Source organism: Somniosus microcephalus, chromosome 5 (genome assembly GCF_052327205.1).
Source record: "Somniosus microcephalus isolate GS21.2 chromosome 5, FLI_Smic_1.0, whole genome shotgun sequence".
Classification (NCBI taxonomy): domain Eukaryota; kingdom Metazoa; phylum Chordata; class Chondrichthyes; order Squaliformes; family Somniosidae; genus Somniosus; species Somniosus microcephalus.
Genome location: NC_140991.1, coordinates 36,982,202 through 37,007,354, shown reverse-complemented (window position 1 = coordinate 37,007,354; position 25,153 = coordinate 36,982,202). Strand labels below are relative to the sequence as shown.

At 42.0% G+C, this 25,153-nt stretch overlaps 1 protein-coding gene across 8 annotated transcripts in view; it reads right to left on the bottom strand.

Moving 5' to 3' along the window:
• The window catches only part of rbm33a (RNA binding motif protein 33a), a 170,792-nt gene extending 160,248 nt beyond the window's left edge, over positions 1 to 10,544 (bottom strand). For all 8 annotated transcript variants that reach the window (XM_085987527.1, XM_085987530.1, XM_085987533.1 and 5 more), the window contains exons 1-2: positions 10,261 to 10,544; positions 6,887 to 6,965 (exon numbers count right to left, since the gene is read on the bottom strand). In XM_085987527.1, coding sequence (XP_085843653.1) covers positions 6,887 to 6,965; positions 10,261 to 10,279 — 98 coding nt within the window. In that variant the 5' untranslated portion in view covers positions 10,280 to 10,544. The remainder of the gene's footprint in view (positions 1 to 6,886; positions 6,966 to 10,260) is intronic.
• Between the last annotated feature and the right edge of the window lie 14,609 nt (positions 10,545 to 25,153).

Here is a 25,153-nt window from a genome sequence, read left to right as displayed (position 1 = left end):
ACTCGACACTAATATTTGCTGTTCATTTAAGTTTTCTTTACATTCTATGAAGTTAGGTGTGTTGCAGACTCATTAAACCATGGCTTTAACATGCAATACCCATGTCATTATAATCACATTTCAAAAGACTATAGCTAAGTCACCAATTATAAAATCCACAGCTCTATGCCTGAATATTTTCGGACCTAAGCCAACTGAAATATTCCACTTAAAATCAAACAGGTGGAATAGGATAGTGAGGGAAGTTACTGCCAAAAACTAGGCAGCTCCCTGACTTAATGCCACCCCACGACCCAGTAAGTAGACAGAAACAATACTAGTACATGCAAATAAATTCTCTATAAACTGCCCGACAGGAGAAAGTGATCCAAATTTACTTTGTGATTCAGTCATCTTAGCATAACTCAACCAGACAGACAATTACATTCACAATAATGTAAGTTGCAGCATTGGACAACTGTAAACTCTTAAAACTTGCTTAGAAGGCCTCACAGACTTGACCCAAGTATGAACGACTACTGCAACAGCATCAAAAGCCACTTTTATCATTCAGATTCCAGGGCGACAGATGTCAGTGATCCGGTTCTCCCTTGCAAGAACAAGCAATAGGAGCAGGAGGAGGTCATTTGGCCCTTCAAGCCTGCTCCGCCATTCAATAAGATCATGGCTGATCTTTTACCTCATCTCCACTATCCTGAACTATCCCCATATCCCTTGATTCCCTTAATATTCAAAAATCTATCGATCTCTGTCTTGAATACACTCAACAACTGAGCCTTCACGGCCCTCTGGGGTAGAGAATTCCAAAGATTCACCACCCTCTGAGTGAAGAAATTTCTCCTCATTTCAGTCCTAAATGGCCGACCCCTTATTGTGAGACTGTGACCCCTGGTTCTAGACTCCCCAGCCAGGGGAAGCATCCTCCCTGCATCTACCATGTCAAGCCCTGCAAGAATTTTAAATCTAGCATGTTTGTCAATGTGTCCAGATCACACATTCTTTAATGTACAAATGGTGTATTTTCAAAAATTAAGACCAAATACTATACAGGAAACTTTGTGCTATCCGGCACCAAGCTATTGCCGTCCCATCAAAACTGCTGGACAAACCAGCGCTAATGTTGAAACATACGGAGATTTTGAGCTCCGTATCTGGCAACAAACAGCTTCTAAACAGTCGGCCATACCTTGCAAGCGTCTCTGTAGCTTAGCAACAGCTTCAGCGAGACCTTGCAGAGCCTGACTGATGAAAAAAAACCTAATGAAACGGCTTCCGGACAGTTAACCTCCGGATAAACCAAAGTTTCCTGTATTACAACGTAGAGCATTGCGGAGACGATTCCATGCTCCACCGAATGAGCTCCATATTGCTAAATTTCTGAAGTGCAGTCTCCTCTACATTAGCAGAGTTTTGTTTTAATAAGGCTGGCAATCTTGACTCCCACTGGCCTCCCTGAAAAAAAGCCCCAACTCCCAATGGTCTTTCCTCAACCATCACTAAAATAGATTTTCTGGTAATTATCTTGTGGTTTGTGGGACTTTACTGTGCACCAATTGATTGCTACAATACAACAGTGGCTGCACTTCAAAAAATACATCACTGGTTGTAAAGCACTTTGGGACATCCTGAGGTCACGAAAGGCACTATATAAAAGCAAGTCTTTCTTTTTCCAACTTGCGGAAAAATTATGGACAATTAAGAACGCGAATAGGAGTGTGGCTTACGCAGTTCCATTGCAGATATACTGGTTTCATTGTCTATGGAAATGGAGGAAAAATTATGCAGAAATATCTATCAGAATATGCAATAATGACCATTACAGAGTGTTTATATCAAATTGGCAAAGGTAATCTGGAGGACGAATTCAGGGAATGCATTCAAAACAGTTTCCTACAACACTAAGTCATGGAACCAACCAAGTAACAGACTATTTTAGATCTTGCATTGTGTAAGGACACAGGGTTAATTAGTAATCACATAGTAAAGGATACTCTGGGGAAGAGTGATCATGTGAGAGAATTTCACATTGAGCGCAAGAGTGAAGTAGTTACGTTCAAAGCGTGAGTCTAATTTAAATAAAGCCAATTACATAGGTAAGAGGGGCGAGTTGGCTAAGGTAGATTGAGAAATTAGATTAAAAGATATGATGGTAGATAAGCAATGGCAAATATTTAAAGATATATTCCAAAATTCACAACAAATATACATTCATTGAGCAATAAAAACTTCACAGGAAAAGTGATTCATCCGTGGCTAAAAAAGTAAAGGATAGTATTAGATTAAAAGAGGCTTATAATGTTGCGAAGAATAGTAGTAAGCCTGAGGATTGAGAGCTTTAGAAACCAGCAAAGGATGACCAAAAAATTGATAAAAAGGGAAAATAGAGAGTCAACTAGCAAGAAATATAAAAACAGATTGTAAGAGCTTCTACAAGCATGTAAAAAGGAAGAGAGCAGCAAAAGTAAGCATTGGTCCCTTCGAGGCGGAGACAGGTGAAATTATAATGGGGAATAACGAAATGGCAGAAACGTTAAACAAATATTTTGTATCTGTCTTCACAGTAGAAGACACAAAAAGCATACCTAAAATAATGGGGAACCAAGGAACTAATAAGAGTGAGGAACTTGAATTAATATCAGTAGAGAAAAAGTACTTGAGAAACTAATGGGAAAGTCGACAAATCCCTTGGACCTGATGGCCAACATAACATCCTAAGGTTCTAAAAGAAGTGGTTACAGAGATGGTGGATACATTGGTTGTGATCTTCCAAAATTCCCTAGATTCTAGAACGGTCCCAGTGGATTGGAAGGTAGCAAATGTATTCTGCTATTCAAGAAAGGAGGGGGGGGGGGGGGGGGGGGGGAGAGAGAAAACAGGGAACTTCAGAAAAGTTAGCCTAACATCAGTCGCAAGGAAAATGCTGGAATCCATTATTAAGGAAGTGGTAATGGCACTTAGAAAATCAAAATATGATTAGGCAGAATCAACATGGTTTTATGAAAGGGAAATCATGTTTAACAAATTTATTAAGAGTTTTTTTTGAGGATGTAACTAGCAGGGTAGATAAAGGGGAGCCAGTGATGTAGTATATTTGGATTTCCAAAAGGCATTCAATAAGGCACCACATAAAAGGTTGCTACACAAGATAAGGGCACATGGGGTTGAGGGTAATATATTAACATGGATAGATGATTGGTTAACGGATAGAAAACAGAGTAGGGATAAACGGGTCATTTTCCGGTTGGCAGGCTGTAACCAGTGGGGTGCCGCAAGGATCAGTACTTGGGCCTCAACTATCCACAATCTACTGTATATTACAGGAAACTCTCGATTTACCGGCACCCATACAACCGGAAATCTCGGTTAACCGGCAAAATTCAGGAGTAGGTTCAGTTAAGTTTTTCTTCATATTAGTGGCCGTTTCTTGATTCTTGGCTGTGTAATCGGGGTTTCTGCACTTGTTGCTAAGCAACAGGGACGCTTGGTCTGTGGCCAGGGTCTTGCAGCTGTTGCTAAGCAACAGGGAAGCCTTGTTTTTGTTGCTGTGTACGCAGCTCTCGTACCTTTTAACTATAACTCTGTAATCCGGACTTTTTGATAAACCGGCACCACGGCGGTCCCGGATAAAAAAAAGTTTCCTGTAATGACTTAAATGAAGGGACCAAGTGCAATGTATTCAAGTTTGCTGACGATACAAAGCTAGGTGGGAAAGCAAGCTGTGAGGAGGACACAAAGAGCCTGCAAAAGGATATAGACATGTTAAATGAGTGGGCAATAAGGTGGCAGATGGAGTATAATCTGGGGAAATGTGAGGTTATTCACTTTGGTAGGAACAATAGAAAAACAGAATATTTTTTAAATGGGGAGAAACTTTCAAATGTTGGTGTTCAGAGGGGTTTGGGTGTCCTCGTACAGGAGGTACAGAAAGTTAGCGTGCAAGTACAGCAAGCAATTAGGAAGGCAAATGGCATGTTGGCCTTTATTGCAAAGGGTTTGGAGTACAAGAGTAAGGAAGTCTCACTACAATTGTACAGGGCTTTGGTGAAACCACACCTGGAGTACTGTGCACAGTTTTGGTCTCCTTATCGGAGGAGGGACATACTTGCCTTTGAGAAGGTGCAACAAAGGTTCACTAGATTGATCCCTGGGATGAGAGGGTTGTCCTATGAGGAGAGATTGAGTAGATTGGGCCCATATTCTCTGGAGTTTAGAAGAATGAGAGGTGATCTCATTGAAACATATAAGATTCTGAGGGGGATTGACAGGGTAGATGCTGAGAGGTTGTTTCCCCTGGCTGGAGCATCTCGAACTAGGGGGCATAGTCTCAGGATAAGGAGTCGACCATTTAAGACTGAGATGAGGAGGAATTTCTTCACTCAGAAGGTTGTGAATCTTTGGAATTCTCTACCCCAAAGGGCTGTGGATGCTAAGTTGTTGAGTACAGGAAACTCTTTTTTTAATCTGGCACCGACGGGACCGGCCTGGTGCAGGTTCATCAAAAAGTCCGGATTACCGAGAGCTTTAGTAAAAGATACGAGAGCTCCGTATACAGCAACAAACCCTGTTGCTTAGCAACAGGTGCAGAACAATGGCCACAAGATCCAAGCGTCCCTGTTGCTTAGCAACAGTTGCAGCCGCACCCGATTGCACAGCCACAGATCGAGGAAGGCCAGTAATATGAAGTAAAACTTACCTGAACCTACTCCTGAATTTTGCCGGTTAACCGAGATTTCCGGTTATTTCGGTGCCGGTAAAATCAAGAGTTTCCTGTATATTCAAGACTGAGATAGACAGATTTTTGGACTCTTGGGGAACCAAGGGATATGGGGATTGGGCGGGAAAGTGGAGTTAAGGTCGAAGATCAGCCATGACCTTACTGAATGGCAGGCTTGAGGGGCCATATTGGCCTGCTCCTAATTCTTATATGTGGAAAGAGTGAGCTTGAAGCCTTTTTCTTGTTCCATTCTTTTATGTTTTTAAACCTGTCTTTTCCAAAATGTATTCGATAAGGAAGCCGATATAATTTCTGCCTCACTAGCTACTAGCCTTATTCTTATAGCGGAGTATTACTTTAGGATTTTGATGCATACTATTCCGGCAAATATTTTTGAATCATTCCAGCAAGTTCTTACAGCACAGGAAACGAGGTATAACTCTAATATTCAAGTCTCCTGTACACAGCATCATGGGAAATATGTTTAAGCTTACTTCGACGAGCCCTGGGACTGTACACTAAGGATATATAACTGGTAATCTAACAATTACATCAGCATCAATACAAAGGCAAGACATGCTGTAACATCACAAATCCCTTATACATGCATGCACTTCACACTGGAATTTATTTTTCAACCATCCCAATTTGCTGCTGTAGTGTAAACAGGAAGCTGAAGTTATTATAGCTGGCACTTCAACTCAATTGTTCCAAACCAGCTTCAGCACAAGTAGAATATATAATTTTTTTGCTGTTTTATAATTGGGTTTTGATCTCAATAACATACAGGAAAATCGTCAACTGATAAATTCTTCATAAACAAGAGCCTGTTATTGAAGTGTCACACAGCACTATGAAACTATGGCATTATATAGTCCATCACATTCTTGGTGCAGTTTTAATAGCAGATGAAGCACAACATTAAATCCACGTACCATTACTACCATGCAAATTTAACTTTAATAGCTATCTTGAGTTGGAAGAGTGTCACTATCACTACCTCTTAAAAAAGTTATTCAACTTCCTGCCCATTTCAGCTCATCGCATATTTTTATTTAAAACTGGCTCAGAGGGGTTACTAAACTCCATCGTGAAGTATCTAAATTAGACCGACAATTGTTAACCATAGCTGTAAACTAATTAAGTTTTTTTGACTTTCTGCTCCATTTGTGAATTATTTTTATAGAATAGAATCATAGAAACTTACAGCAGAGGAGGCCATTCAGCCAACCTGGCTCTTTGAAACAAACAGTCATGCTTAGTCCCACATCCCCTTGCTTACAATTACCCCCAGCATTACTGTCCACCAAGAGAATGGGCAATCAGCAAAAATAGCCCATGCCTCTGCCAATGCTACTCGGTAAAGAGCCACTAGGTGTACAAATGGACTGGGGATGACTCACCCTTGGATATTTTATCCTTCTTTTCCCCTAGTGAGCATAAGCAAGTCCAAGAACCTGATTATGGGCATCCATTTTGTCAAGAGAGCAGCTATTACTTGTCTTAGGCTGATGGCCTCTGTGTTGCAAGTGGTCAGCCTTCTAACAGCAACAGCAGAGGAAAGTTGCTAGGAATAAGCAAAGGATCTTTAAAGTTTTACTTTAAGCCTCTTCAGATCAATCAAGAGCTGCTCAAAAGATAGATTATGATGCAGCATGTTGTTAGGCCACAAGAGTCTTTCAGATGAAGTGGGATCAGTGAGTTGATTCATTCACAAAGGGATACAATCACACAATCATGATACAGTACTTAAGTATATTTGTTAGCCAAAGTTAGTAATGGTTAGAAGAGTTCCTCTACACTAGTGTCAAAGACTGCCAAGACCAGTGCTCCGTGAGACTATTCCAGAGGCCTGGAGAGAATACGATACGGAGTTGCTAGCCAACCCCAACAGACTAAGTAAGGGCCCAACTGCATGAAGCTTGGAAAAGCAGGAGGAATGCTCTGCAGGATTGAGCATCTTAAATGAGACAATTCAATGGAAGGAAGTAGACTTTGCTTTTTCTATGAAAATACAACGTCTTAGCATCCACCAATTAAAAGAATTTTCTCCAGTCATTTTTTTAAGATTAGTCTATCATCTGCTAGTAACAGATGCATTTGTTAACCGTTTGTTTGAGAGAGTAATTCAGAATTTTGAAAATGATGTATAAGAATCAAATTCTAAGCTACCTGTCCCACTCGTCATTGGTAGTTCGTCTTCTCCGAAATCGCTCAGCACCGGGTTTATCAACCTGGTCAAATTCATCTTCTATGAAAAAAAACACAAAGATTTAGTTTGCCAAACACAAGTCACTCTCCAGAAATACTACCAGTTTAATGTATACACTGTACTGACAAGTTCCAGACCTACTGATCTTACTTGACCGTTTTTGGTCAAGATGAGAAATTATCAGTGTTGAAATATTGCTCACAGCTCTAATCGTCTACAATAAATTCTATTTTTAAAGACAAAGGATCCATATGTACATTAAATGGTTGTAAAGGGCCTATTGCACAAATATCAGCTGAGCAACACAAACTGTAGGCCCCATTTTACAGTTTATACCAACAATTAGTCTGACTGATGCCCACATAATGGAAGGTCTAGAATACAATATCTAATGGAAAGTGACAAAGTCAAACAAATTCATGATTAATGTAAATGAATGAGGACACGAATATACAATTCACTAGCTTTGACCAAGGTTAGCAATTAGACAAAATTCCACTTCTACATCAAAGACCTCCCGTCATGTAGTGTGGCACTAACACTGTTAAGTGGGACAGACTATGGCCAAATCTAGCAGCCCAAAACTGGGCACCATGAGATACTGTGGACCATCAGTAGAACTGTATGCCGCCACAACCCTTTGACCCCCAACAACATCACGATCACCAAGTCTCACACCATTAAGATCTTGATAGGTCAACATTAACCAGAAACTTGTCTGAAAACACCACACCACCACCATGTCTACAACAGCAGAACGTAGGCTGGGTACTCTTCAACGAGTGACTCACCTCCTGGCCCCTAAAAGCCTCTCCACCATCTACAAGGCTCAAGTCAAGACTTTGCTCAAATCCTCACCATTTGCTTGGATGATTGCAACAGCAATGACACTCAAGAAGCTCGACACCATCCAGAATAGAGCTTACATTTTTGTGATCAATTTTTTTTTTTTTTTTTTTTTAAATAAACAGAATTTTTTCCCCCCCCAAATACATACTAACCAGAACATGTTACCACTGTGGATTTTCACAAAGATAAATCTTAAATGAAACCAGTATGAAATGGGTATAGGGCATAAAACCACACATTAAGAAATGTAACTATATTAGTTAGCACTCTTAAGGTACATCAAGTGTACCGCATAAACACAAGTGACACTTAAAACTCAGTGCATCTATTCTATAACTTTAGTACCATTGCTTAAGTTGCAATGTAAATTCAGAATCAAAGATCAACCTGACTTGAGCAGCAGTGCAAAACTCACTGGAGCAGAAAGCTCAGAGTGCAACTCTGTGCTTTATAAGTGTGCAGAGCTTGCTCATGAGGAAAGCAGCAGTTAAAACCAGGCAATGTATGAGGTACTGACTATAACTATCAGTCGAAGGTGGATAATTGTCATATAAATGCGACATTAGAAATGTTTGACTTGGTCACTTTTCATAATTAAATTTTTTTTTTAAAAATATGATTTTTTTTTTGATTTTTTTAAAAACAGCATTTATATTTTACATTTCTTTCCTAGACAACCATCAGATCCAGGACAGTCTTGGTATAATCCTGGATACTTATTTTTGGTGCTTAAATTTCAGTGCTTCATATTGGAAAAAAATTAGTATGATAGAATAAATCTGAACAGGAGGGGGAAAACAGGAGGGAAATTAAAGCCATAGAGCAAAACATTCCCTTAATATACAGTCAACTGCTCAAAAGGATCACTATTAACACTGGGTTTTAGAAATTAAGTTTCCCCAAAACCAGGAACACTATGAATAAGATATACTGGCAGATAACTACAGCTGAGTGACTTCTCTCCAGTTTTGTGTGGCCCTCAGTCCTTAAAGTTGTTCCCTTAACACTGCAGAACATCCTAAACATTAATTAAAATCTTAATTGTTTTCCAATAATCCCCAAAAACATTTTAAAGTTTTTTTGTTTGTTCTCTAAATTCATCCCTGGAAATGTGTGGTTGGTAGCCTCCCATTTTTTTTTAATGATTTCATACACCAATACTATGTGGGGGTGGGGGAAGGTTCTGCAACAGATCAACGCTGATGTTCTATAACTAAACTACTTTTTCTGTATTATTTTCCCATGCATTTATGATTTAACATAATAGGCATACTGTTTTCATCTAACATGCACACATACGTATGTAAAACTGCTAACATTTCTCAGCACTTGAGCTGAATGAAATACTCAACTGCTGCCAGTTGGTAAACAATGCAATTCATGAACTCCATAGAATATACTTGCACCATGTCACTCATATTTTGTGCTGGCAACCATAAAGAACGTACATTTTATAGCTTGATAATTCAAAGTCTTTTGTGAAGCATCAAAAAATGAATTATCCAGCAATTTGAATTAAACAATTTAAACAATGGGTATTTAACTGTTAAAAATGTAATTATTGATCTGGAGCCTGAAATTTACAATTACAACTGACATCTGATGTTATTAACTGCTTAATTCTTAGCTATAATCACCTGGATTTGCCCATTTAAAAGCTGTGGCCTAAAAAGGCACAGACCAGTTTGGGATCTAAACGTCACAAATGTGCTCCAGACTACCTGTGAGCAGCACAACAAGAGATCTACTAGATTATATATAATAAAATAATTTCTTCATTATTCAAATAAAGTGAACTAGTATAAGGTCCATAGTGCGAAAAAGTAAAAGAAAATATGAATCAGCTAAATCAAGAAGTAGTGATTAAATAAATACAAGCAGGAATGTGATGCTTTTGATAATAAATGGTAACATATTAGTTTGCAAAGTAGTGCACTGGCCAACTCTTTGTTTAACAATCGCTGTATGTACTAATGGAACAAAACAGCGCAGACGGAATAATCAAGGGAACGATTGTTTTTTTTAAAAAATAATTCCAGTAACCGGGTTCCCTTTCAATAAATATTGTAAATAATGTTTGTAAATGGAAAAAGAGGGAGGGTTGGAGAAAGACAGCATCAGTAAGATGGTCACATCAGACACAACACCTTCCCCGCATCAGGGATCGTTAAACCGCAACCCACCCCTCTCCCTCAACCGGGGAGGGGGACGTGGAGATAGTCACCTCTGAAACCGTCAACCCCGCCGCCGCCTCAGCACCGACCTCCAGAAAAGCGAGCAGCTCAACAACAACCATCCCCGGCTCGGTTACGACGCCGAGGCCAGCGCCGAACCGAGGTCTAGGCCTCTCTCTTTTTACACACCGGCCTGTGGCCTCCTCATCGCCGACGCCCTTAAATAAATGCGAACTATTTGTAATTCAATGTCTTAGGGGGGTGGGGGGTTTAAAAAAAAAAGAAAAATGAACCCGCGGTTAGGGAATTACCTTGTGCGTTACAGGCCATCGTGCTGCGCTTGTATTGTGCTTCAAGTTTGCTGTCGGAATTGCATTAACCCGGATCCGATTCGCTTCACCCGTCCGGGAGCCGAGAGAAAGAAGAAAAATAAAGGCCCGACTGAAATGTTCGCTCGTCTCAAGAGAGAGAGTAAATCACAACATGGCGGAATGGCGCTGTTCCCGTGCAGCATCACGGTATAGTGGAGGACCACGGCGCCGCGCATGCGTGCGGAAGCAAGGCCACCATCCCTGCTGGAAGGGTCAACCCATTGTCTTCCCACAATTACACCCAAAACAAAGAGACAGATCGACTTGCATTTATATAGCACCTTTCACGACCACCGAACATCCAAAAGTGCTTTCCAGCTAATGAAGTACATTTTTCCCCAAGTGTAGTCACTGTTGTAATGTAGGAAACAGCAGCAGCCAGTTTGTGCACAGCAAGCTCCCACAAACAGCAATGTGATAATGACCAGATAATCTGTTTTATTTTTAGTGATGTTGATGAAGCGATAAATATTGGCCGGGACAAGCCCTGCTCTTCTTCGAAATAGTGGCATGGGATCTTTTATGTCCACTTGAGAGGGCAGACGGGGCCTTGGTTTAACGTCTTACCCGAAAGACGGCATCCCCCGCCGACAGTGCAGCACTCAATTCAATTCAATTCAATTCAAATCGCTTTATTGGCATGACAAGGTACATCTTATGTTGCCAAAGCATCGAAAAACATTCATGATTGTACACAAAAATACAGATCTATCCATACAGTGTATAAACAGATATATCCCTGAGTGTATAAATATATATTCATATAATTTGTATATACTCTTCTTTTATTTAGTGGTTGTCCCTCTGTTTATGGCAAGCTGTAACATAGTGTGCCGCTAAGATTACACAATTTCTCTCTTCCCCTAGTAGGTATGGGAGTTTTTGGTCGTCATTCAAATTTCTGAATTCCGGGCATATTTTTGTGAATTTTGGGTAGAAATTCTCCCTTATGCCCTGATATTTTCTACAAGCTGTGAGGAAGTGCATCTCTGTCTCCACCACTCCCTGACTGCAGTGAGAGCATATCCTGTCCTCTCTTGGTAGCCGGATCTGCCTGTGTCTACCTTTTTCGATCGCCAGGCTATGTTCACTAAGTCTGTACATTGTCACGGTTTTTCTCAGTTTGCTATCCTTTACCATGGTCAGGTAATCAGCCATGTTGTATTGTCTGTTTAGGGCCAAGTAGCAATTGAGTTTGCTTTGGGTTTTTGTTGTTTCTGTCCAATATGACATATTTTTCCTTTTGCTTAGCGACGATTGTGTTGGGTCGAATTCTTTGTGTTACACTGTCACTGTCCTGGGGCTGGTTATTGTTAGTAGTTACTTCACTGAGTCCCAGGACTAGTTGACTGAGGGTATTCTTCTTTATGGTCCTCTCTTGGCATTTCAGGGCTTCGTAATGATAGCATTGGGGGTTGCTCATTTCTAGGTGTTCCCAAAATTTGGTGGCTCTTTTTTGGATAGTGATTATTAATGGATATTGGCCTAGTTCTGCCCTGCATGCATTGTTTACGGTTTTCCTTTGAGTCCGGAGGATACTTTTACAGAATTCTCTCAGTACTGCACTGGAGTGTCAGCCTGGAATTTTGTGCTCAAGTCTCTGGAGTGGGACTTCAACCCACAACTTTCTGACTCAGAGGTGAGGGTAATACCAGCTGAGCCACAGCTGAGAAGTTCAGTTTTGGTGGGGGGTTGTATTGTGATTCCAAGACTTTCCTCGCTTCAGTTTCTAAAAAAAAAGGTTACCCAGTAAAGTCTGGCTGATTACATTACAAGCCAAAAATAATTACAAATGTTTTTTAAATATAAATATATTTTGCTTTAAATGTTAAACTACAAGTGTGGTTTTTCTACAAACGGATGGGAATAACATTGATATACCACAAGCTTGAGTTTACAGACTTTATTAATCTAAACAGAAAATGCTGGAAATACTCAGCAGGTCAGGCAGCATCTGAACCTGAGACATGGGGCATCTATCCTTCTGTGATCTATCTGGAGGGTATGAGAATATTTGCCCATGTATCCAGGGTTTGGTGCCTACCAAGATTGGGTTGCAGAGAGGCAGACAGCAGTTGCTGAAGCTATGCACCTTCAACTGGTGGAAGCACCATTCATGCATGCCACCACTGAAAATCAATAAAATCTAAGCCTAGTACAAATATAGTTAGGGTTGCCAATCCTCCAGGATTGTCCTTGCGTATCCAGGAATTAAAGATGAATCTTCTGGATACTGCTGCAAGTAACCCAGAAGATAAATCATAGGGGCATTAAAAAAGTTGTATTTTTTTCATTTTCTTTCAATACATTTTATTAGTAATAAAACTATTGGAGATGGGGGGGGAAACAGTTTGATGAAGCAGGGCAGTTGGAGATGAAAACTCCAGGAATATGTTCAACCAGAGTTGGCAACTCTAAGTTACATGAACTTTGTAACTTTAGCTGTAAGTATAGAAAACATTCTTTCATTTGGAGGGGGAAAAACATAAGTATATGAAAACCTGAAGGGGAATACCCTAATATAGTTATTAAATTAGGGTGGTCTGGTGGCACGCTGCTCTAGAAAAAATATACATTTAAAATGATGTATTGTGATTCATTCGAAGCACTTTAATATTTCCCGATAAATAAATTTTTAATCTGGAAAAAATTATATTTGGATTTTTAAGAGACCAACCAGACTATTACTTCCCCAAGAGTTACTTCAACAAAATCACTCCCAGATTGAACCCTCCACCCCCCCTCTCTCAATCACCGAGGGATTTTATACAGTTCACAGAGATGCTGGTTCTGATCCTTATCCTCTGATTCTGATTCTGATTCTCATCCTCCTTCAACCTGCTCAATTCGTATTGGAATGCCTTTCCCTCACCCTCCTGCCTGCCACACAATTCAACCTGGCATTCTTTTCCTCTCCAACCCACCTAAAGCAGGTACTCCTAGAAGTAAAGGGAATTAAGGGTTACGGGGAGCGGGCAGGAATTTGGACATGAGACTAGGTTCGGATCGGTCATGGCCCTGTGGGTAGCGGAGCGGGCCCAGGGGCCGTGTAGCCTGATCCTGCTCCTATTTCGTGTGTCTAATTCTGTTAGATTCAGGAGATGGTTCTATGATGGTGGATTGGCGGTTAGGATCAGATCAGCCATGATCTTATTGAATGGCGGAGCAGGCTCGAGGGGCCGATTGGCCTACTCCTGCTCCTATTTCTTATGCTCTTATGTTCTCATCTTCCACACCCCCATTCAAACTAGTACGTTTTTTCCCCCACCCTGTGATCAGGCTGACACTTTTCTTCCCTTCCCCCAGTTCAGGCTGCCACTCTTCCCGTATTAACTCTATCCCCACTTTGTCAGTTAATGCTAGTACTCTCCTTCCTCTCCCCCCATCCCCCAACCATTCCCAGCTTCTGCCCCTTGCTTCTTGCCTTCATCTTTGCCTACCCTCACCCCTTCATTGACATCCATTTCCCTCTGGCCCTCATATAGGCTTTAGAGATCCTAACATTGGATCCTTCCTTCTCCAACGTCTCTCCACTGTCATCCAGCTGGGTGGGACTGCACTCGCCTGGTTCCATTCTTATCTATCTAATCGTAGCCAGAGAATCACCTGCAACGGCTTCTCTTCCCGCTCCAGCATCGTTACCTCTGGCGTCCCCCAAGGATCTATCCTTGGCCCCCTCCTATTTCTCATCTACATGTTGCTCCTTGGCGACATCATCCGAAAACACAGTGTCAGTTTCCACATGTACGCTGATGACACCCAGCTCTACCTCAGTACCACTTCTCTCGACTCCTCCACGGTCTCTAAGTTGTCAGACTGCTTGTCCGACATACAGTTCTGGATGAGCAGAAATGTTCTCCAATTAAATATTGGGAAGACTGAAGCCATTGTTTTCGGTCCCCGCCACAAACTCCGTTCCCTAGTCACTGACTCCATCCCTCTCCGTAACATCTGTCTGAGGCTGAACTACACTGTTCGCAACCTTGGTGTCATATTTGATCCTGAAATGAGCTTCCGACCACATATCCACAGCATAACAAGGACTGCCTATTTCCCCCTCCGTAACATCGCCCGTCTCCGCCCTTGCATTAGCTCACCCGCTGCTGAAACCCTCATCCATGCCTTTGTTACCTCTAGACTTGACTATTCCAACGCACTCCTGGCTGGCATCCCACATTCTACCCTACGTAAACTTGAGGTCATCCAAAACTCGGCTGCCCATGTCCTAACTCGCAACAAGTCCCGTTTGCCCATCACCCCTGTGCTCGCTGACCTACATTAGCTCCTGGTTAAGCAGCGCCTCAATTTCAAAATTATTATCCTTGTTTTCAAATTCCTCCACGGCCTCGCCCCTCCCTATCTCCGTAATCTCCTTCAGCCCCACAACCGCCCCCACCCCCGCAAGATATCTGCGCTGCTCTAATTCTGCCCTCCTGAGCATCCCTGATTATAATCGCTCAACCATTGGTGGCCATGCCTTCTGTTGCCTAGGCCCTAAGCTCTGGAATTCCCTGCCTAAACCTCTCCGCCTCACTACCTCTCTTTCCTCATTTAAGACGCTCCTTAAAACCTATCTCTTTGACCAAGCTTTTGGTCACCTGCCTTAATTTATCCTTATGTGGCTCGGTGTCAAATTTTTTGTCTTTTCATACTCCTGTACAGCACCTTGGGACGTTTTACTATGTTAAAGGCGCTATATAAATACAAGTTGTTGTTGTTATGATTCTATGAAAATGGCTGATTAATGTGCATTATGGGATCGAGAAGTTAGCCTGAGTTAGAAACGCAGACAGGCACTTCACTGCAGACAAGTTGCTAAGGCAACACTGATAAGACATTTCTCGCAGTCAGATAGCTGGAAACTTAACAAAATACGGAGGGAGAATAGAGATTTGTCTGTTATTAACCATAATATAAACTTAACCCAGAGTGAGTAATGGAATAGATTAGATTATAACGTGTGATGTTTATACCTATGATTGTGAAACTGTGAGAAATAACATAATTAACAGTCAGCAAGTTGGTCTAGGGATAATGAGGGAATTTCTGAAGAAAAGTGACTGAATGCTGCTCGGTATCAAGGAATATGTCCTTGTAAATTACTGATTAGAGAGCTTCTAGCTGCTATTGATAACTTCTGTTTTTTGGCATGAAGCTAAGACAAAGAAGGATCAAGTGACAGAAATAAAAACAGAAAATGCTGGAAATACTCAGAGGGTCAGGCAGCATCTGTGGAGAGAGAAACAGCGTTAACGTTTCAGGATGATGACCCTTCGTCAGAACTGGAAAAAGTTGGAGATGGAACAGGTTTTTAAGCAAGTGTAGGAGCAGGGAAAGGGGAGAGGGGAGGAAAGAATAAAAGGGAAGGTCTGTGATAGGATGGAAGGCAGGAGAGATTAAGAGACAAAAGGGATGATGGTGCAAGGCAAAAGGAGATGGTAATGGGACAGGTTAAGCAACAAAAGATGACTCTAGATGAAGTGTAAATGGCACTGGCAGAATGATCGACAGCTGCCATGTGAGAGAGAGAGAAAAAAAAGAAAAAAAGATAGGGGCAGAGGTTATGGTCTGAAATTGTTGAACTCGATGTTGAGTCCAGAAGGCTGTAAAGTGCCTAATCGAAAGATGAGGTGCTGTTCCTCGAGCTTACGTTGAGCTTCTGTGGAACAGTGTAAGAGGCTGAGGATGGAGAGGTCAAAGTGGGAGTGGAGCAGAGAATTAAAGTGACAGGCGTCCGGAAGCTTGGGGTCACTCTTACAGACTGAACAGAGGTGTTCTGCAAAGCGGTCACCCAATGTAGCTTGGTCTCCCCGATGTGGAGGACAGAGATGGATCAATATCGAGTAGAAAAAGTGAGAGAAAACTGGTGTACATATGTGCACCTTGAACTTAGGACACTGGAGAGCGACCGGAGCATGTAAGATTCCATCCAGCAGGCTGACTAATGTAAGTAAGTCAGATGCACAGGACGTACATGTTTATTATGATTGATATATCAATATGAGGTAAGGTGGAAGCTACATCTTGTATTTCTTAATAAAGTATTACATTTGCTTACACTAGACTCTTGGACCTATTAGTTAATAAGATTAGTCAGAGTGGCTATAATCTGACACCTCATTGCCAGCTATTGTCCCTTCGCTGCCAGCCATTACTTCCTTTCCCTTCTGATTGTGCTTTATCAAAGCTATTCCCAGCAGTTTATATACAGCACAGCAGGAGGCCAATCAGCCCATCAAGTCTGCGCTGGCTCCTTCGAAGAGCAATCCAGTTAGTCCCACTTCCCCAATCTTTCCCCATATTAGAATCATAGAATGGTTACAGCACGGAAGGTGGTCATTCGGCCCGTCGAGCCCGTGCCCGCTCTCTGCAAAAGCACCTCAGCTAGTCCCACTACCCCGCCCTTTCCCCGTGGCCCTGCAAATGTTTTTCTTTCAGGTACTTATCCAACTCCCTTTTGAAAGCCGTGATTGAGTCTGCCTCCACCACCCTTTCAGGCAGTGCATTCCAGATCCTAACCACTCGCTGAGTAAAAAAGTTTTACCCTTATGTCGCCTTTGGTTCTTTTGCCAATCACTTTAAATCTGTGTCCTCTGGTTCTTGACCCTTCTGCCAATGAGAACAGTTTCTCTCTATCTACTCTGTCCAGATTTTGAACACCTCTATCAAATCTCTCAATCTTCTCTGCTCTAAAGAGAACAACCCCAGCTTCTCCAGTTTATCCACATAACTGAAGTCCCTCATCCCTGGAATCATTCTTGTAAATCTTTTCTGCACCCTCTCCAAGGTCTTCAAATCCTTCCTAAAGTGCGGTGGCCAGAATTGGACACAATACTCCAGTTGAGGCCGAACCAGTGTTTTATACAGGTTCATCATAATTTCTATACCTCTATTCATGAAGCCCAGGATCCTGTATGCTTTTTTAACTGCTTTCTCAACCTGCCCTGGCACCTTCAACGATTTGTGCACATATACCCCCAGGTCTCTCTGTTCATGCACCTCCATTATTCCGGTAATTTTTTCTCCTTCAAGTATTTATCCAATTCCCTTTTGAAAGCTGCTATTGAATCTGTATCCACCACCGTAAAATCCACTGGCACCACCCCATATCTAAGGAGGATTGGAAGATTGTGGTCAGCACCTCCGCAATTTCTACCCTTACGTCCCTCAGCAAGCTAGGAAACATCCCATCCAGACTGGGTGCCTTATCCAGCTTAAGTACTGCCAGCCTTTCTAGTACCTCCTCTTTATCTTATCAAGTATGCCAACAACCTCCTCGTTTACCATAGCTTTGGCAAAGTCCTCTTCCTTGGTAAACACCAATGCAAAGTACTCATTTAATACCTCTGCTATGCCTTCTGCCTCCACCAATAGATTTCCATTTTGGTCCATAATCGTCCCCACTGCTCCTCCGACAACCCTTTTACTGTTAATATGCCTATAAAAGACCTTTGGATTCCCTTTTATGTTAGCCACCAATCTATTCTCATACTGTCTCTTTGCCCCTCTTACTTCCTTTTTCAATTCTCCTCTGTATACTTTTTATATTCTGCCTGATCTCCCTTGTATTATCAAGCTGACATCTGGCATACTCCCCATTTTTCTGCTTCATCCTACTCTCGAACTCCTTCATCATCCAGGGAGCTCTGGCTTTCGTTGCCCTCCTTTTCTCCCCCCTTGTGGGAATGTACCTAGACTGTATCTCTTTAAAGGCCACCCATTGCTCCATTACATTTCTGCCAGCTGGTCTTTGACTCCAATTTACCTGGGCCAGAAAGCTCCTCAATTTGCTGAAATTAGCCCTCCTCCACTTAAGTATTTTTATTCTAGATTACTCCTTGTCCTTCTCCATAACTAATCTAAACTTTATGATACTATGATCACTATTCCCGTTCTCCACTTGACCCACTTCATTCCCCAAGACTAGATCCAGCAATGCCTCCTTCCTCGTTGGGCAGGAAATATAGTGATCAAGAAAACTCTCCTGAACACAATTGAGAAATTTCTTGCAAATCTTCATCCCACTATTTGATGGCCTATAAAATACACTAAGTAGCATAATAGCTCCTCTATTGCTTCTTAGCTCTTTTTGTATAACCCAAAAAAAAAGACATTAACCAAATAAACTGTAACAAAAGCCCAATAAACCCCTAAACAAAATCTTAACCAATCAAATTAAAATTTGGTTTCTATTGCTTCTTAACTCCAACCAAATTGATGAAGCAGCTGAAGATAGTTGGGCCTAGGATGCTGCCCTGAGGAACTCATGCAACAGTATCCAGTCATGCTCTGTGGTGCAATACTCTATTAAATGCTGCCTTGATATCAAATGTAACTGTACAATTGTCATCAGAGATTAAATGCTGGGCTCCCTCTTGTTGGAGATGAAGTGGGACTTAACATATTGGTAATGCTGGCAAGAGAAGAGTATGGCTTGTGCCTCTTTAAGAGCCTTCTGTCAGAAACCACAAGCCTATAAGAATGTTTTCATTACCAGCCATCTTAATTAAATTCAACTGCAGGAATGATTTCAGATCACTCTTGTCTTATTGTCTAATGACAAATAGGAGGAGAAAACATCACCCAGCCAGTTACACAGGAAATATAATATGCATATACATATTCCAGAAAGCAAAGAGTTGGAATAAACGGGTCGTTTTCCGAGTGGCAGGCAGTGACTAGTGGGGTACCGCAAGGATCAGTCCTAGGACCCCAGCTGTTCACAATATATATTAATGATCTGGATGAGGGAATTGGATGTAATATCTCCAAATTTGCAGACGACACAAAGCTGGGTGGGAGGGTATGCTGTGAGGAGGATGTCGTGAAACTCCAGTACGATTTGGACAGGTTGGGTGAGTGGGCAGAAACATGGCAAATGCACTATAATGTGGATAAATGTGAGGTTATCCACTTTGGTGGCAAAAGGCAGATTATTATTTGAATGGCAATAGATTGGGAGAAGGGGAAGTGCAAAGAGATCTGGGTGTTCTTGTGCACCAGTCGCTGAAGGTAAGCATGCAGGTGCAGCAGGTGGTTAAGAAGGCAAATGGTATGTTGGCCTTCGTAGCAAGAGGGTTTGAGTACAGGAACAAGGATGTCTTGCTACAGTTGTACAGGGCCTTGGTGAGACCGCACCTTGAGTATTGTGTGCAGTTTTGGTCGCCTTACCTGAGGAAGGGCGTTCTTGCCATGGAAGGAGTGCAGCGAAGATTCACCAGGCTGATACCTGGGATGGCAGGAATGACGTATGAGGAGAGATTGTGTCGATTGGGCTTATACTCACTGGAGCTTAGAAGATTGAGAGGGGATCTCATCGAAACCTATAAAATTCTGTCAGGCCTGGACAGACTAGATGCAGGAAGGATGTTTCTGATGGCCAGGGAGTCCAGAACCAGGGGTCATAGTCTAAGGATAAGGGGTAAGCCATTTATGACTGAAATGAGGAGGAATTTCTTCACCCAGAGAGTGGTGAACCTGTGGAATTCTCTGCCACAGAGGGTGGTGGAGGCCAGTTCATTAATATATTCAAGAAAGAGTTGGATATATTTCTTAAGGCTAAAGGGATCAAGGGATATGGGGAGAAGGCAGGGACAGGGTACTGAATTTGGATGATCAGCCATGATCTCATTGAATGGCGGAGCAGGCTCGAAGGGCCGAATGGCCTACTCCTGCTCCTATCTTCTATGTTTCTATTATACTTTTATTAGGAGATGTTAAGTAATGTTATATCAGAAAAGAAATGAGAAAAACATACACACACAAAAAATAAGACTAGGAAAGTCAGAATCTGAGGGGATGAAGGTCAAAGTAGCTAAAATGAAAGGAAAGCAGTGCAGCATTCACCTTCAAATTATTTATACATGTAGGCCAGTCTTGGGAACTGTGACCCAGGGTCAAAATTGTGCTTCAGGCTCTGAATCCTTGAGGGATGTACCAACAATTGACCTGGAGCAATTGGCCCTTGGTGGCCAAGCAGGTGCTCAGCTAGGGTGATGCTTTACTTGAAAATCAAAATGGAACTCTTCTGGATACAATACTTTCCTGGCATCAGCATGAAAAACAAATCAGAAGGAGGCCTTGTACCACAAGAAGATCTTGAGCTGAAACGCACCTCTTCTACTTGTCCAACAAGGTTAAATAGCTCAGGTTGCTTTTGCGCCCAATCTTGTACTGATATTTGTGAACCAGTAACTGCTTGTCCTAATCACTTGCCTAGTTTTGCTGAGGCATTAAATCATTTCCTGTTTTAACCCTGCCAATTATTAGTAACCATGTTTTGTTAAAAAAAATGTTGGTGATGTCTGTGTTGTTGAAGGAGCATTTGTGGGAAGGAATAAGAAACGTTATTCTGGCGAAAGTTAGGATGATGTTAGCCAGTCTTCCAATCCGGGCTGAAGACTGGTGGCAGGCAGATGTAAAATGTAATGCCTTATTCTCTTATAAAAACAAATATCAAATTATTTGTCGTGTACGTTTGCTTTTTGTCTGTCAGTATGAAGGAAGGGATGGAGGGTAAGAAATTGCCAGATCGAGAGTCTGAACAATCAGGTAGGGAACCAGCAGATCAGAATTGGTGACAAATAGGTAGAAAACCAGTGAAATGAAGAAAAGAAAATGGAAGGAACATTGTGCAGGCATAGTTAATAGTGCTGCCCCAGGCCAGACAGGTGTAATTGGATTTCACTGGAAGTGAAAGAAACAAATAAGAAAGTCCAGGTTAAGAAATTAAGCTGCTGACAAGGAGGAAAAGTGAGTCCTATGCCTCCTGGTGCAATTTGTAGTTTGCAAATAAAAAGGGTAAAGTAGGAAGGTGGAATATGATGCAAGTAATGATTTTAGAGAGAATTACATAATTTCAGATGTTTGTTTTGTTATAAATGCTAGTTATACAGCTACATATTCAGCTGCATTAAAATAAAGATGGTGGTGAAACATTACAAAAATGGATTCAACAGTATGATTAGTTGAAATCGAAGCCTTTCAAAGGGGGTTGCTTTTCTGTGGATCCCCACAGGATCTGCCGTTCTTCAGCCATTGCTTACTTCAGCCAATAAGAAAAGCACGACCATTTGATACTTTTTTCTCTCGATGACAGATTTATGACGAGCTACGTGCAAGGGTTAATAGCCTTCTTTCTGCTCCCTCCCCACTTCATTGGGCAGCTTCGCCGGGGGAAGGGTGAGGCTTCCAGGGGCCTGCCATTGCTTCTATAGTGCCTGTAACGTGAGGCATATTTTTTCCAAAACATCCAAACCCGCCCCTCCCTCCACTCCCAACAACTTCCTCTTCTTGACAGCGCTCCCTGAGCAATTGCTCAAGCCCTGGCTGCACAGAGATTTTGTGGTCGCCTTCCACCAACTAATGAACCCTGGACATCTGGGCCAAACAGGCAGCCCCAGCGGCCAATGCTGAAACAATGCAAAGGACGAGGAACACAGCATAATCCACGTTTCACGCACTTGCATATGATTAACATATGGGCGGTGTTTGCAACCCCAACGGGACCAGCCCTCAGAAAACAATGGGAAGGTGCACAGATTTGACGAAAGATTGGCACAGGGACAGAAAGCCTCAGCCAGTAAATTAATAGGTAGAATTGTTTTGCAAAGTTCAGTATAACACAAATTTGCCATTACTGCGTGAGGCAGACTGTGCAAGCTTTAGTGATGGTGCCACTCAATAATTAAACATATAGCCCATGTGATCATTTTTATGCATCGCCGCTGCCTTTTTTAGCATCGTCAAATGAGCTTTAAACCAAGGCCTGTTGAGGTGAACATTAAAGAACATGGCGCTATTCACAGAAAAGCAGGAAGTTTTCTTAGTGTCCTGGCCAATATTCTTCCCTTAGCCAACACCTCTGCCAGTTAATAGCCCAAAAGTCCAAATCTACCTCATTTGTCAAACTATGCTTTATGGTGTTAAACACAGTTTTGGTTCAGTCACACCAGTTCTAAGAGAATCCAAATGGTTCATGAGTCTCCAATTCAAGCTATTCAGTAATGTATATCCATTGTCCAATTTGGAGTATGCATTCTTTGTCCATAGGGCAACTTCCCTCTTACCTAGTCCAGAGAGTCTAGATCCTGGTAAGCAGAGCCAAGTCTTGGGGATCGGCAAGTCTTAGAGACCTTAAATATCAGTACCACTTGACTTTAACCAGCTAAAACTCCACAGTTTACAAGAGTGGGTCACTGGTAATCTCTCTGTTGCTTGCCCAGCTAGGACTATTTACACATTGAAGCTTTGGCCTGCAGGGCCAAGTGCCTCCAAGATGAAATACCTGATGATGGAAGATTGGAGCTGTCAACCCTTCATGGCAAATTTGGTAAGGTGATACCTGAACCAAGCAGGTTCACAGTACTCCAGGACATTGTTAATGAATGAACAGCCAGTCAGGCTCATTAATGAGGTCTATAGGGGCAGACATACAGAAACTCCTGATTCTTTCCATTCAACTCCAGATAATCCAGAAGTCAATGCTCTAACTGTTAGAAGGGTCTTGACTGCACAAGTCAGCAGGAAGTTTACTAGTGCTCTGTGTTGGTAAATTATGCTGTTTTAGCTGACTAAATTCTAGCAATAATCTTGCATTTGTCAGCCTCTAATCCTGAGCTCTTGCCAACCTATAAATGTAACGTTTATGTAGGACAGCTTGTGATGTGCCAGCCATGTTGCTGTTTTAGACATCAAATGCCGCTTGCTAGGTGACGTAAGAAAACTACTAGGCACTTGGTCAGAGCATTAAACAAGGCTTTAATCGACTGTTTCACACATGGAAATCTAGTTATCCTTCACTAGTTCCTGTTTACAAAATGTCCCTGAGCAAGCTGGGCCCGTGCCTGAGTATTTATACTCTCCCTGGACAGCACCACCAGCAGGCTGCCCAGTATATTTCATAAGTCCTTTCTACATAAATGGCACGATTTATGTCACTAGGCTTACTCATTAGGTCTTCATGTGAGGGGCTTTGGCAAAGAGCTATGCCTGGCATGAGATTAACACTCCCTCTTGGTGTTCAGTAATTGGTTGGTGCAGGCCAGATGTTTATTTATCCTTGGCAGATATATTTTTGAGTGGTGCCTGTTAAGTCTGTGGGTTGTATTATAAATAATCACAGACTCCACTGTTAACAAAATAAAACACGTCTTTACTATTCAGAGGCTCGGGCGATTCTGCCCTAGTTAACGTATCACAACCCTTATATACTGGTGTGGTCACTATCGGTATTACAGTATACATGAGCCAATAGATAGTGCCACCCTAAAGTAGTGCTCTTAAAGGCGAACGGTTACATTCTATAGTTCCCTTAAAGGTAAACGGTTACATACACAACACTCCTCCCTTCCTAGCTTATTACTTACAGAATCCCGTTAAACATACAATCTTCAACTTTATATAAACAGTTTGCAGATATACTCTCGATGGAGTCAACGTCATATAACAATTTACAGATATACTCTCAATGGAGTCAACGTCATATAACAGTTTACAAACATACTCTCAGTGGAATCAGTTTACAGGTTCAGTCTCTGTGGGAACAGTTCATAAATTCAGTCTCTGGTATTAATTCGTTCCAGACAGCATCCTCCATAGCCTTTTTTTTTTTTAACAGCTTGTACTTTCGTCCTGTTGAACCAGCAGTGCGGACTTATACAACCCACTGGCTGTCTTGATAATGTCCCTGGATTTTTTTTACAAATTTAGCACCTTTCGTAGTGTTCGGACTGAGGTAGTAGAAGTAATAATATTTTAAACAGTTATTATTTTCTGCTTCTTCTTTTTCTTTTCTGCCTTTTTGAAACTCTCCGAGCTCTTTTCCCGGCTGCCATCTGTAGCGCCACCAACTCTCTATGTTCCTTAGACCTTAAGTGCTTCCTCAGGATTTCAGCACTTTGGGAGTTCCCATCACAATTTGGGCAGACCACATCCTCATAACATTCGGTGTCACTCAACAGGTCAAAACCCTTCTTCAAGCAATCATATTCATCCTGCTCTTCCTCGGATGTCTGCCCTTCCTTCCCTCCTGGCCTCATTTGTGCGTTCAATCCTTTCCCTTCCTTCAGGGATTTCGTTATCAGGCTATTTAATCCTTCTACTGAAGTAGCTGTTTCCCCATTCTCCTGTTCCCCTGGACGTAATTCAGCGTACTCCTCCATTTCATCCATCATTTTCTCCAATGCTTTCATCTTCTCTTCCTCTTGTACTTTGGCTTCCAGTGCTTGGAGAAGTTGCGCCTCGATGCTCTCTAGCTCATGTTCAGGGCCCATTCCCAGTTGAAACTGTTCTTCAAGTCGGTCAACCTCGGTAATTGCCGCCTCATATTTGTCTTGGGCTTCCTTCCATATTTTTATGAGTTCTGCCATGTCTTTCACCTCTACATCCTCATCTATGTATGGAACTTCTACCGATGAGTCTGTCTTGGCCCTGAGCTCCTCAAGAATTTCCTGCAGCCTTTGGACTTCTTGCTCATGTTCAACCTTTAGTTGCTCATATACTTCCAACGAAACTAGCTTTTCGGAGGTTGCTGAGTTAACCCCCTCCAGAATTGTAGTCTGGGCCTGTTCATACTGTTTTTTCAACTTCTCGCACTCTGCTTGTAAGGAGTCGTAGAGAAGAACTGGAATAAAATCCTGGCTTCCTGAAGATTCCTCTTCATTTGTTTCTTTCGCAATTTCCTGTTGGAGTTCAGCCAAGGCTGCTATGCTATCTGCCTCTCGAAGTCTCACTGCCATCAACTCTTCTTTATTCTTGCAGTCCATCTCAGCCATTTCCCGTTTACTTTCATTTAACTGAGTGAGTAGTCCCTTATTTTGGGCTGAGAGATATT